General features: G+C 41.6%; 1 protein-coding gene across 1 annotated transcript in view; it reads left to right on the top strand.

The window, feature by feature from the left end:
* The first annotated feature begins 7,654 nt into the window (after window positions 1–7,654).
* The window catches only part of TREH (trehalase), a 68,401-nt gene continuing 60,977 nt past the window's right edge, over window positions 7,655–15,078 (top strand). The window contains exon 1 of the mRNA XM_077456851.1: window positions 7,655–7,812. Coding sequence (XP_077312977.1) covers window positions 7,718–7,812 — 95 coding nt within the window. The 5' untranslated portion in view covers window positions 7,655–7,717. The remainder of the gene's footprint in view (window positions 7,813–15,078) is intronic.

Raw genomic sequence — 15,078 nt, 5'->3', positions numbered from 1 at the left:
GCAAACACTTCCTCCTTCCCTTCGTTGTGAGGAACCAGCATTCATTGCCGGTTCCTGTGCATGCTCAGTGGCTTCACAGCTACGAGCGGCATAATCGGACTTCCGCAATGACTCCTGGGATTCATTACACGAGATCCCAGGAGACACAGCAAATTACACAGGAAATGACGCAAATCCCCGCATATAGCCCGCCCACCCCCGCAGGGAGAAAAACAAACATGAAGTCAGGATAACAGGTCGGCTTACTGCATAGACAAATGAACCCGCAATTAGCTGATTTTACATGGTCTAGAAGCGATAGAGCTCAAATTGATAGGATGAGTGCAGAACCGCTTTTATGTTATATTTGATTACAGCAGCTGCTTAGTTTAATATACTTCTTATCTTGAGAGCTGGATAAGTGACCCTGTTTGTTTGTTTTTTTTGCTGGGGAATTTTTTTTTCGTGTTTCTGCTATGCAAAGCCCTTCCATGCTCACCTTACTTTATAAAGCTGGTTATAAATTGGGGCACTTGTCATTTTTGGTGAGCTTACTGGAATTGGCATGGGTCACATTGGAAACCTTCAGTTGCTAATGTGCTTTACTGGGATTCTAGTATGTCCCTGTGTAGCTTCCACATGTATATTTGCAAATTTTGTGCAACTAAAACCTCTATTTTTAACACAAATTGTTAGACAGTGTAATTAGTTTTTTTGCTGGTTAGCTGGTATGTGTAGTGGGAAGGTTTTTGTTTTCTTTGTGAAGTGACTGTTCTGCACCCTTGAGGAGTAAGATGAAAAGGGCACATTAGCAGCACTTTCCAAGCAAGTGGCCGCTCAGCGCCCTAGAAGAGGAGGAAAAGGGTGCCTTAGCAGCATAGATAGGAAAGTGGCTGCTTTGTGTCAGGACCTGGATCACCTACTGATGGCACTGTGGTTCCTAGAGCTGAAGTTCTCTAATTAGGCTACACCTGATGCTAGCTGCTGGGAAGGTATATAACCTCGCCCTTGATTTGCATCATTGCTTCAGCGTTTTTGTCTGTTAGCCATAAACCTGCTTGCTGATCCCTGTCTTATTTTGTACCTTGCATCCAGTTTGGTTTGGATTTGCTTCATTGTCACGTTTTTTTTTTTCACTTTTTTCACTTTTGCTTTGCTCTTAGTCTTTTGGCTATGGATTGGTGTTGTGCGTATTAATAAACTTCATTTTAATCTTACTCAGTTTGATTCCAGTTTCTTAAGTACAGGTACAATTAACTGATCATCCCTGCTGCCTCTGGATACCTGCACCTGGTATCCCTTACACTCTGCATCTTTGAGGACGAGGACGAGGAGGAGGATAAAAATGCCACATCAGCAGCATTAAAAAGAAAAGTGGCTGCTCTATGTCCTTGGAGAGGTGGAAGAAAACGGTGGCACAGCAGCACATGCAGGCTTTGTCAGTCACTTCACTACCGCCTACATGACTCACCATTGGGGGAGTGAAAAAAAAAACAGCTCCCCCAAAGCGTCTACTTGTGCCATTATCACATTGTAAGAGGGAATGGAGAAGAAGTAAACAGAGATGGAGCTAAAGAAGGGGGAGAAGAAGAAAGGGGAGAAAGAGTAGAAGGAAGAAGGATGAGGTCACAATAGTAAGCCTCACCACTTACTACCTCCATGTGGCAGCACCTTTACCTTTTCTTTTAAGCTTACCATTGAATGTCCCCCTTCCATTTGCAGCTGCTTGCCCTTCCACTGCCTTGTGAAAGGGCAGGCAGCCTATGGTCCTTGATTTTCCCCCTGCGGTCATGCCTATGGTTTACCCAGCCGCTGACTGCCTGGGAGGAGAAAGGTTATGCTAGCATAGCAGAGAAATTGCAGACATGCCTGGTTTCTGCTGTGTGCATCCCAAAAACCTTTTCAAGACCAAAAAATAAAGAATCAATCTAATTTCTGGTGTCATGTATCTTGTTAGTGTTAAAAGGTCTCAGGTGTGAATGGAGGGCAGGTGTGTTAAATTTGGTGTTATCACTTTTACTCTCTCATACTGCTCACTGGAAGTTCAACATGGCACCTCATGGCAAAGAACTCTCTGAGGAAAAAATAATCGTTGCTCTACATAAAGATGGCATAGGCTATAAGAAGATTTCCAAGACCCTGGAACTGAGCTGCAGCATGGTGGCCAAGACCATTCAGCGGTTTAATAGGATAGGTTTCACTCAGAACAGGCCTCGCCATGGTCGACCAAAGAAGTTGGGTGCACATGCTCAGCATCATATCCAGAGGTTGTCTTTGGGAAATAGACGTATGAGTGCTGCCAGCATTGCTGCAGAGGTTGAAGGGGTGGGGGGTCAGTCTGTCAGTGCTCAGACCATACGCCGCACACTGCATCAAATTGGTCTGCATGGCTGTTGTCCCAGAAGGAAGCCTCTTCTAAAGTGATGCACAAGAAAGCCCGCAAACATGTCCTTAGTCTGCTTGCTGAAGACAATCAGACTAAGGACATGGATTACTGGAACCATGTCCCGTGGTCTGAAGAGACCAAGATAAACGTATTCGGTTCAGATGGTATGAAGTGTGTGTGGCGGCAACCAGGTGAGGAGTACAAAGTCAAGTGTGTCTTACATACAGTCAAGCATAGTGGTGGGATTGTTGTGGTCTGGAGCTGCATGAGTGCTGCCGGAACTGAGGAGCCACAGTTCATTGAGGGAATCATGAATGCCAACATGTACTGTGACATACTGAAGCAGAGCATGATCCCCTCCCTTTGGAGACTGGGACACAGGGCACTATTCCAACATGATAAGAACCCCAAACACATCTCTAAAATGACCACTGTCTTGCTAAAGAAGCTGAGGGTAAAGGTGATGGACTAGCCAAGCATGTCTCCAGACCTAAACCCTATTGAGCATCTGTGGGGCATCCTCAAACGGAAGGTGCAGGAGCGCAAGGTCTCTAACCTCCACCAGCTCCATGATGTCATCATGGAGGAGTGGAAGAGGACTCCAGTGACAACCTGTGAAGCTCTGGTGAATTCCATGCCCAAGAGGGTTAAAGCAGTGCTGGAAAATAATGGTGGCCACACACAATCTTGACACTTTGGGCCCAATTCGGACATTTTCACTTAAGGGTGTACTCACTTTTGTTGCCAGCGGTTTAAACACTAATGGTTGTGTGTTGTGTTATTTTGAGGGGGCGCTGTACATTCACTACTTTACATTGTAGCAAAGTGTCATTTCTTCAGTCTTGTCACATGAAAAGATATAGTAAAATATTTACAAAAATGGGAGGGGTGTACTTTTGTGAGATACGGTATAACAAAAGCGTATTTTTAGTTTGGGTACAGTAAGGAAGGGTTAGAAACTCCACCAGATTTTCAGTGCTATGTTCCCCCTAGGGAGATTCTCCCTCTCTGTCTAGGTGACCCTTGTCATTGGGACAAAAAATCCAAAAATCCAAAATTTTGCAGCCGTTATCAAATAACAAATAGGGAGGAAATCTTTCAATATGTTCTTTTATGTTCTTTGGGATAGAAAGTGAAGGAAAATGTCTCTGAATGGACAAAAACATTGAAAAATCTGGCAGGGGTTCTAAAGATTCCCTATGCTATCCAAATAGCAAAAAAAATTGGCTTTAGACAAACCTTTCACAGGTCTAGAAAAGATTCCTTCTGACCTTGGCACTCCATGTTGAGATATTTTTAGTGGAAGTTAACATGAAGGGCTAATGCAGGCCATACCTGGTCAAATTTCGAACAAATTTTCTTTTCAAAATCAGAATTTTTTTTTTTTTTGTGATCCGATGGTGCCACCATTGATTTTCGAAATTCGGCCGACCAAGCCTTAAATTTCACCTCATGTTGCTACAGAAAATAATTTTCGTGGCCGGGAATCTTCTTTTCTCTCTGTAAATTTTCTTTTCTTTTTACATTTCTCACACGATTCTCCCATCATTGATTAGAAAATCGTTTGTTTTTCAAAAAATTTCCAACATGTCCGATTTCTCAAATTTGATTTCCACACGAAAATCGGCTGTTGCTACAGCCCACTATTTGTGCGAAATTCATATGAAAATTCTTAGATACGATTTTCGAAAGAAAATTCTTTCGAAATTCGAACCGTGTATGGCCGGCATTACTTTTCTATTGCAACATGAGTTCATAGGATTGTATCAGTTGTTTGGCGTTACATGTTGGAACTAACACATTTAAGGGGTAACTCTACTTTTAGTGAAAAAAACGAATTCCTCTGTGTGATCAATGTTGATTGCAGCGATTTCAACAATCGTTGTTACAGATTCCTAACTTTTGTTGCTCTGAAGAAATAACTGTTTGTCTAAGTCGATGTGCAAAATGAATCTGAATAGGAGCGATTTTCATTACAGAGTTGCACTTGCTGATAAACACAGGGTTCTCATGCGGAAAATTGCAGAGTCTGAATCCCTTTAGATGTGATTAACCCTTTGGAAATATCTCACCAAAAATTTTGTTTTGTTTTTTTGTTAGAGATGATGCCTAAAACCTGACTTGTATCTTAGTGCAGACTTCTGGGAAAATCAGTGAGCCAATCACACAATGCAGCGAATTACATTTCTGGGAGGTGTTTTGTACACCACCTGTGTATGGAACACTTCAAGGCTGCCATATTGCATTGAATTTTAACATTCAATTACAATATGGCTTGCATCTCAATTGTATATGCTATATTATTTTTTTTATTTGTCCTTTTTTCACGAAAGTGGAGTTACCCTTTAAGCACTAATAGAATCAATAGCACTACTAATGATAGAAAAGCCTTTTGTAACAATATCTAAATTTGCATCTAAAAATTTAGTATGTATGTAAAATGTAGAAAGCACAGAATTTGACACAAACATCTCATTTAAAAGCCAAAGTACAATTCATTCCTTCTGCTGGAAGGTTTCTGTTTAGACAGCAATGTGATGTTTCATATCAACTTGCATACGCTTCATGTTTTAATTAAAATTTGTGTCTGATAATACATCAGTCCTGTAGAAGGGGTTACTGTACTTCTGAAAATACATGTAAAATTACACAACCTGGCTCAGCTTTTGTATCTTTGAAATTGGCTTGCAATACTGTAGCTTGCACTGTGTACTGTAGAATATCTGACTTGTTAAGTGAAACATGGCGTAAACTTGGGAAACTATTGCTATCTCCCTATCTTCGAGTTTCTTGTATACTTCACTAAGTCATATTGCTCTGCACTACAGCCTGGTATTACTGTGTGGGAAACTTGAACAAAAAATTTGGCAAAAAAACAAATTATGACTTATTGGCTATAATTTGAGCTATAAAATTAATGTGTGAATTGGCATAACAGATTCACTATAGACTAGAAAATTTGGCCCCATAATAGGTAGGGTACACAAAAGTACTTGGGGCATTGGAAGACTACTTGACCCCTGATCCATGGTGTCTGCAGTTGTCTTTTGTCATTATTTAGTGAATGTTTTGCCTATTAAAAATACAAAAGAACACTATAAATGTATACTATATACACATACAGTATACCATATCACATATTATGATTTAGCATTTATAATTAAACCTATACAAAAAATAGAATACATTCTAATTTATCATGGTTTATCATGAATGTTTTGCTGATACATGTACAAATAATATAATACATGCTTATTATCATGAATGTTTTGCTGATTAAAAAGGAAAAAAACACAAAAAAAGTATATGCTACATATACAAAAGACATAATACATTCTGGTTTATTATAAATGTTTTGCTGCTTAACCTCCCTGGCGGTACCATTATTTCGGATTTTAGGTGCTAAAAGCGGTACCATTATTTTGCATGAAAATTTGGCGTTTTATATTGTAGTCCTGCAATTCTTAGGAATAACTCTCTTAAATCTGTCCAAACCAGAGTCTAGCAGACATCCCGGGTATGATAAAGTTTGAAAAATTAAATCATAAATTATAATATAATAAATAATTATAAATAATTGTACCAAATAATAATATAACAATAATAAAAATTATTCAATAATGTAATCTAATCAAAAACACTGAAATTTGCTGAGTTGCAGAATTGTCACTGTCATTACTTTTCACTATTTGATGACGGATCTCCCCACAAATCGCTATCGCTCAATTCTGCGAGTCATTCTAATTTATTATCGCTGTTTTCTAGCTGGTCTAAAATCATTTTTGATGTACAGTGACAGTTTTGGTTGCTATGGGCAATCTCCAGTTTCCAGGCATAAAGAACAGTTTTTACAATATAAAACTGCATGCAGGACACTGGGCAGACCACTAGGGACAACGGGGATGTGAAATATTTACATACAGCAATGTAATCTGTAAGATTACATTATACTGTATGTTTACTGTTTATTTCACTTTTTGAATTTGGCGCCGATCTCCGTGCCCGTGCGTCGCAACGCTCGCAGGGCACGGAGATCGCCGATGTGATAGATCGAGCGAGACACGGCTCGCTCGTACAGCGGGGAGACAACGCTGGATTCGAAGGAGAAGGTAAGGAAACCTCCTCCTGGATCCAGCGACGCTGTCCCGAGTCTGACTCGGGGATACCGCTTTTGGTATAAAAAATCCACCCCGAGTCAGACTCGGGAATACCGTCAGGGGGGTTAAAATGGCTAAAGCACAGTAAAAATGTATACTACATATACAAAAGATTTAATACTTTCTGATTTATTATGTCAATTTCTGGAGTCTTCTCAGACATGGAGAGTCCCACAGGAAGAGTCAGGAGTCATGTATGGGATGATTGCTCACTCACACATGATAGCACTTGGTACTGCTCCTCGTTTTTCCCATTGGGGTGCCATGTTCCCCCCCCCCCCACAACTCCTGAGCCAGACACCTGTCGATGGTTTTCATTAGGACGTCTAATCTTATATTGCTATATAGCTGATTTATTTTACAATTTGCATAGTCTCCTGAAGAAGTGAGATAATTGTCATGAAACGCATTGAGCTAAAGGATACATCCATCATTATGTTTTGTGAAAAGCCTTGATGAGTGGAATTTGTATATTTATCATTATATGAATACTACGTTGACTGTATTTTTTCTTATGTAAATGATTTTCCTCTATTGCTTAATAAATCATTTTACGCAAATGTTGTGCCTCATTTAAAGTCCCATGGAAAATGTTTTTTGTTCTTTACATATGTAACTAGGGGATAGAGGCATGACATTATAAAGCACCAACACAAATTACTATTTATAAAATCATCAAACTGAACTGAGGAAAATTATGACCACGACCCCTTTATTTGTGTTTTAAAACAAATATGATAATCTTTAACCTTTGCTGTACCATTCCTTTAACAATGAACACACAGATCAATAGAACTATTGAAACTTTAACCAAACCACCTGCTCAGCCTTTGAGGACTCAAGCACCAAGTAGTTGTACCAACCACCAGGTACAGGTACCTTTTATTTTGCACCATGGAAGGCCAATTAGAAAGGAAAGGAGTAGTTGGCTGTAGGGGGTGATTGATCCCACGGGGACACTTGGTTAGCCCCATGTCCCTAGCATGCTGCTAACTAACCATGTAACTTCAACCCAAGTCCAAAAGTCCCAGAATGTAAGCGGTTAATGGGATAAGATACATGGGTGTAGTAAGAAGAAGACATGGCAGAATGCCAAAGAATAGACTATTAATGACTCATTAACCCTTGTCCGGACTCTGTCTTCTTGTGGAACTTTGAGCAGTCACTTGGTTTGTTTTACTCACTGCGACATACGATGAATTCTTCAGCTTGGTGGGTGACATTCTTTGCCCTATTCTGTGTTTTACAGAAGAAAGGTGTCAATGGAAACTTTTCCACTCCATGTGACAGGTAAGCATTAAATTCATTTTAAAACATGTGAAAAGGGAAACTGCATATAATTTTAATTAGTGATTAAATAATTCACACTCACATTCAAGTAAGTAGGCATCAGCATGAAAAGCATCCACAGAGCCAAGTGCCAGACAATTTCATGCTGAAGATTATGCATTTGAATGTGAATTGTTTACTCTCTCGTTAATATTTTCCAGTTTTAATACTTTTTTGAGCCCTGTTTGCTCTCCTTTTTTCCTCTTTTGTTATTGAATTCTCAAGCCTGACAGCAGTGGTATAACAATAGCCATGGCAGCCCATGCAGCTGCTTTGGGGCCTGAGATAGGAAGGGGTCCCCATTAGAGATGTTAAGGAAACTCAAAGTCATATCTTAAGCTGCCTATAAATGGATCGAAATTCAGCTGGTTCAGCAGGGACCAGAGGAATTTCCATCCTTGTGTGGGCACTATGATTGTACAGAAGTCAATGTGCTGGAAAATGTCCCCTCAATCAAAGCTGTAGGCTATGGCCCCTAACACTGATCTGTATATTCTGATGGGGGGAAGTCTTCCCGCTGTCAGAATACAGTGACTCAGTGGGGAGGATTCCCCCATCCACCTCTTCTTCTTTTTTTTTTCATTCAACCCTCTGGTTAGAAGAAAAACACTGACCCATCTATAGCCAGCTTTTCAGTCTTTCCTAGTCACAGATCCCCCTCTGTGCAGAAAGAAGCTTTTGCTTATCTGTCTTATCAGTGACATTGCCCTCTGAACTTCTACTTCATTCTAAAATTAACCCGTTATGCCTAATGCAGTCAAAACCTTAAAGGATAGCTGAGGTTTGTAATAAAAAAAAAAAAAGTTTAATGCTAGAGTTTAAAGAAAGTGTGTATTAGGGTTGTAGAGTAATTGTGTGCAAGAGCATTATCATTTTGTCATAATATAAAATACCATGATGGTTATTGTTATTATTGCAAATACATCTATAATTTTTATCCAAAGCTCTGGTCCCATGTGGTGTACTGACTATGGTAACAGCTCTCCTGCTGCCTGTCCTTGATTTAAGCATACATTATGTTAATATCATATTGCCACAGTGAACACTGCCAATGGCTACAGAGTTAGCTGGGGGGGCATGATTCAATGTAATTGCAAATGTTTTACCCATCCATTCTGTGCTATAAGGACCAGATAACTTTATATTTACTCTGAGGCCGCGTACACACGCGGGGACTGTTCGCCCAACTTTGTCCGTCAAACAGTTTCAGCAAACAGTCCGCTCAAAATTAGCATGGACGGACATGGCCACACACGACGAACGAACAGTTTGCTGAAACCGTGCGCGATGACGTGAACGGCACGTACGACGGGACGAAAAATACGACGTCCTATACACTGCATTATAACTTTCGGCATGTAAATCCTTTCTGAGCATGCGCGGAACTTAGTTTGACGAACAAGCCTACACACGAGGGGACTGTTCGCTGAAACAAAGTTTCAGCGGACAGTTTTTCGGAATTTCCGAAAAACCTTGTTCAGCGGACTGTTCGCTGAAACTGTCCGCTGAAAGCCCACACACGGGCGGACTGTCCGCCGAAACACTGTTCAGCGGACAAAGTTGGCTGAACAGTCCCCGCGTGTGTACGCGGCCTGAATGTTAATGCTTCCTTAGCATGAACTGACTACATTGAAAGGCACATTTAGCAATATAACACATGCATTTCATCTCAAATATCAGGATTACAATATTCTAAATATTGCATTGTGAGGAAACTATTTAACCTTACGTCTCCAAAAAAGACACATGGCTACACAGTGAAGTTAGATGGTTCAGCCTTAAACTGTGTAAGGGGTTCTTTACTGTTAGAGTAGTAAGTATGTGGAACTCCCTTCCACAGTTTGTGGTTTTAGCAGGGAGTGTAGTTAAATTGAAAAACTTTCTAATTAAACACAATATACTATGGAAAAGGGTAGTGACATAAACAGACACACACACACACACACACACACACACACACACACACAAACATGTTCAGGTTGAAGTGGATGGATTGTTGCCTTTATTCAACAATAACAACTATGTAGCTATGTACAACCCGAGGGTATACTGCACTGTTGGCCTTTTAGTTCCTACTAGTGTCTTATTGACAGAGTTGCTAAAGGGAAGGCGTTGACAAATGAACGCTAAAAGAACTAAAATGAACATGTATAACATTCTAAGACCAGCTACAGCTGGGTGGTGATTTGAGGGGTCATATCACTAAAATAATTTCTTACTAAGAACAAGTCAATATCCACCAGAGTATAAATTGTGTTTTTCATAAACATAAGATAAAAATCTTGTGAAGTGCACTTTGAACACATTACTGTTTAAAACTTGTAAGGGTAGATAACAGAGGGTGGTTCACCAGAAGGGCATAATTCATTTTATATAGAGCAAGAAGTGGTAATTAATGTTAATAATGGAATCTTCCTCTAATCATAAGTTATATCTCGTTGTTTCCTTCCATTTTTTTTCTGCTGTCCGACCAATAGATTCCTGCTCTTACAACCAATTTGCATGCTGTTGTACATAACTTGGGAAAACTAAAACATGTCATATTAGATATTTTTCTTTGATATGGTTGGGGACCATATCTTTTTTGGACTCATGCAATAACACAAGGCTCACTACTGAATGTCATCTTCATGGCTCAGCTGAATGTTGCTTTTATGAACAATGTTCTAATCACCAAAATTCTAGTAAGAGAGAACATTTCTGCAATTGTTAGAGCAAATATTCATCACTTAGGAACATTGCTTTAGTCTTTTCATCACCACACATCCATAAGACCCCTTTCACATTGTGCAGCCCCAGGCGTCAGCGGTAAAGCAGCGCTATTTTTAGCACCACTTAACTTAGTTTTAGCAGTGCTATTTGGCCACTATTTGGCCACTAGCGAGACAGTTTTAACCCCCGCTATCGGCCCTGCCAGCGCCACGATCCAGTGTGAAAGCCCTAGAGAATGGAGCAGCTGTTTTAGGGCAGGTTGCAGGCGCTATTTTTAACGCTATAGCGCCTGCAAAACGCCCCAGTGTGAAAGGGGTCTCAATGTTAATACTAATAGCTGCTAAAAACGTAGTCTTGTACCAGGTACGCATACCTGGTCTGGTATAGTTCATTACCTGGACAATTAAACAATTTGTTGCTTTATCTTAGTAAAATTTGATGTCAGTAAATTACCTTCAATGAAGCAGTGCAGAATATCCTGGTAATACACTATAGTGTACACTATAGTGTATTTTTTAGTAAGCAGATGGTATGTCTTGGTAATGGTACCACGCTGATCGCACACCTGGGCCTGCTGGTACCTCCCCCTGGTCTTACTCGGCTCCTCCCCCTCATCCCACATGCCACCAGTTCAGCGGTGATTGTTATCTTTGTGCTGGACTGTTGGATGGGAACAGTTGTTAATTGGAGGGGGCTGGAGCGTATTGTCTGGAGAGAGAGAAGCAGTGGAAAAAGGTAAGTCTTATGCATGTTACCTGGGAGGGAGGAGGAGTAGCAGGGGCCCCTGAACCATAGTATGATGGGGGGGGGCAGTGTGATGGGGTATTTTGACAGGAGGAGGGCAGTGTGGCAAAAGAAGGGTATCTGGAAAGTGTGACTGGAGGGGGGAGTGTGAAAGAAGGGGAGCAGTGTGACAAGAAGGAACAGTCTAATAACCTGGGAAGTATGACAGGGGAGGGCAGTGTAATAAGGGAAATGTAATGTGAAAGGGGGGCGGCTGTGTAACAAGAGGAGGCAGTATGATGGGGTAGTGTGACAGAAGGGGGCAATGTGACGAGGGGGCAGAATGATGGAGGGGCAGTGTTACATTACAGGAAGGGGGCAGTATCACGGAAGTATTGTGCCAAGGGGACAGTGTGACAGGTGGGGGGCCAGTGTGACAGGTGGGGGAGCCAGTGTTACAGGTGGGGGGACCGCAGTGTCACAGGTGGGGGGGGCAGTGTTGGTATTACCTTGAGAAGAGAAGTCCAAGCAGCAGCCCTTGTACATGCAAACTTGTGCACTGAATCTGGTGTCTGCTCGGGTCAGAGGCCCCTCCCCTTTCCATTGTATACACTGACTCTCGGGAAGCGAACTGTGCTGGCTGGAGGGACATCACAGAGCTGCCGATTGCCCCATCCCCTGTATAGTTAGAGATGCCAACTGGCCCAGAGGTACAGGGGGAGGTGCAGGGTCTTGAGGGCCCCCCCACAGTGGCGGAATGCCAGGGCGCAAGTGCAACCCTGCCCCTGGTAATTCTGCCACTGGAAACAGCAGCTGAAGTTCATATTGTGGGGGCTGGGCTGGCTGTTTTGTGCCTGTACCTGTACTGCTGGGCTAGGTACATTTTGTCACTCCCGGTGTCTTGTCACATATGGTGACCCATCAGATTTGGCTACCCGCTGGACTGCGCATGCGCGATGCCGCCATATGCATTCCACCCCTGAGTCCAGGTTCAAGCCCCACCATCCTAGTGTATATAGAGTTAGACTATAATTATGCCAAGCGAAGCGAGGCCGTGCCCAAAGCATGGCGAGCGGCCCTGTGTTGGAACACATATGGCGGATTTGCGCATTGCGCACTCCAACGGGTAGCAAAATGTGATGTGTAGCCGAATGTGATGTGATACTGGCTTCAGTGCCCTCTTGGCACCCTAGCAGCTGCCTTATGCTAGAACCGGCTCTGTGTGTGACACAAGGAGAGGAGGAGGGAGGAGAGCAGTCTGACACTTCGGTGCCCCCCCTGTAGAGCAAGCGCCCAGTATCGACCCTGTTTACTACAGTAAAATGTCATAGTGTGATAGCCATGGGCAGTAGTAGGAATGCAAAGAAATTATTATTATACAGGATTTATATAGCGCCAACAGTTTTTGCAGAGCTTTACAACATGAGGGCAGACAGTACACTTACAATACAAATCAACAGGAGGGATCAGAGGAGTGCTCGTTAGAGCTTACAATCTAGAAGGGAGGGTCAAGTGGAAACAAAAGGTAATAACTGTGGGGGGTGAACTGATGGGGGAAATGAAAAAACAGGTGTGGGTAGGGTAGGCTTCTCTGAAGACAAGGGTTTTCAGGGATCGTCTGAAAGCTAATAGAGTAGGAGATAAGCGGGCAGAATGGGGTAAGCATTCCATAGGATTGGAGAGGCTTTGGAAAAGTCCTGGAGGTGAGCATGAGAGGAGGTAACGAGGGAGCTAGAGCAGGAGGTCTTGAGAGGAACAAAGAGAACAAGTAGGTTGCTATTTAGAGACTAGGCTAGTGATGTAGTTGGGGGCTAAATTATGGATGGCTTTGTAAGTAGTTGCAATGCCGTGTAAACATGAGCGGAATTTCCGACAGAAAAAGTCAGATGGGAGTAGTTCATCATATATTCCGATCATGTGTATGCCCCATCTGACTTTTTACGTCAAAATTTCTGATGGACCTAGAAAGAGAACATGTTCTAAATTTTTCCAACGGAACAAATTCCTATTGGGAAAACCGCTCGTCTGTATGCTGTTCCAACGTACCAAAAACGTTTCATGCTCTGAAGCAAGTACGAGATGGAAGCTATTGGCTACTGGATATTGAACTTCCTTTTTCTAGTCCCGTCGTGTGTGTTATACATCACCGTGTTCTTGACGGTCGGACTTTGATGTGACCGTGTGTATGCAAGACAGCTTCAGTGGAATTCCGTCGGAGACACCTTCAGAGTTTATTCCGACAGAAAAACCACTCGTGTGTACACAGCATTAGTATTTTGAATTTAATTAATTGGGTGAGCGGAAGCCAGTGGAGGGATTGACATAGAGGGGTAGCAGACACAGAGCGATTGGTAAGGTGGATGAGTCTGTCAGCAGCGTTCATGATGGATTGAAGAGGTGATAGACTATGTAGAGGTATGTCAATGAGAAGGAAGTTGTAGTAGTTGAGGAATATAGAGAATACCTTGTGTGTGGCTACATATATATATATATATATATATATATATATATATATATATATATATATATATATATATATATTGTATATTAATCATATTCAGCTAACCACGCAAAGGGTAACATCTACATTTTTATTTTCCAACCAGTTTTACTGGGAACAGTAGATTAAAAGGGAGTGGTTTCACATGTTACTGCGTTACGAAATACATTACCTAAAAATAAAAAAATAATAGATGCTTGTGTTCATTTGTAGCACTCTCATGAGGCAACACATTTCATTGCATGTGTACTAGTCTCATGTAGAGAAGGATGATGGTGTTCTTTAGTAAAGCAGTATAAAAAAACACAAGCTCACAAAAGTGAAAAGAACAAAGAGAAAACTCACTAAGTTGTTTATCTGAGGTTGGCTTGAATAAAAGAAATCTTCTTTAAAATTTATTTGGAGGGTATTTTGGGTGGGGTGGTATTTTGGGTCATTTTGTTTATTTAGTGTCACTTTGTATCTGTGCCTTTTACTTTTTTTGTGTATGTGAATGTTATTTTTGCACTGTTACTTTTAAAATTTTATGTAAAAAAAATTTAAATAATAAGGGGCTATTTAAAAAAAAAAAAAAACAATAACAGGTCTGGTATTAAAGTGGCTGTAAACCTTTACAAACCACTTTGACCTACAGGTAAGCCTAGATTAAGGCTTACCTGTAGGTCCAAGAAATATCTCCCAAACCTATATGGTTTAGGAGATATTTGCCTGAAGACAGGCACCGCTATCTATGGCGAATGCGCCGTAGACAGCAGCGCGCAGACGCACTGAGCGGGGCATCGTCGATGACGAAGATGCCGCGCGTCTCGGCTCCCGTGCGCATGCGCGGGAGTGACATCATCGCTGCTCTGGCGAATCACAGCGCCGGAGCAGCGAGACCCATGGAGACCCACCAAGAAGATGGATGCTCGGAACTACAGGGGACAACGGTGACTTCGCTGGCTCCTGTGTCAGGTAAGTGCGATGCATAGTAGTCCATTATGCTTTGCCTTTGCAGGGAATGAAAGAGGAAGTAAACTCATCAGGGTTTACTTCCTCTATAAAAGTGAGCATCACAGTGGGCTAGTGGTTATACATGGAGTTTGCATGTTCTCCCTGTGTTTGTGTGAGTTTCCTCCCATGATCCAAAGATATTCTATTCTATGCTATATTATCGTCTCTACTATTTGTTTGCATGTGAGAAATTAACACTAGATTGTAGATTCTTTGAGGACAGGGGCTGATGAACATCCAAAATATGTATAATGCTGCTTAAATATTTGGTGTTTTTTTATAGGTATTTGTATAAGGAG

Source organism: Lithobates pipiens, unplaced genomic scaffold (genome assembly GCF_037356315.1).
Source record: "Lithobates pipiens isolate NorthernLeopardFrog02 unplaced genomic scaffold, aLitPip1_a1.2 Scaffold_27, whole genome shotgun sequence".
In the NCBI taxonomy this organism is placed as follows: Eukaryota; Metazoa; Chordata; class Amphibia; order Anura; family Ranidae; genus Lithobates; species Lithobates pipiens.
The sequence above is the reverse complement of the archived record's forward strand: the minus strand, read 5'-3'. Positions and strand labels throughout refer to the sequence as shown.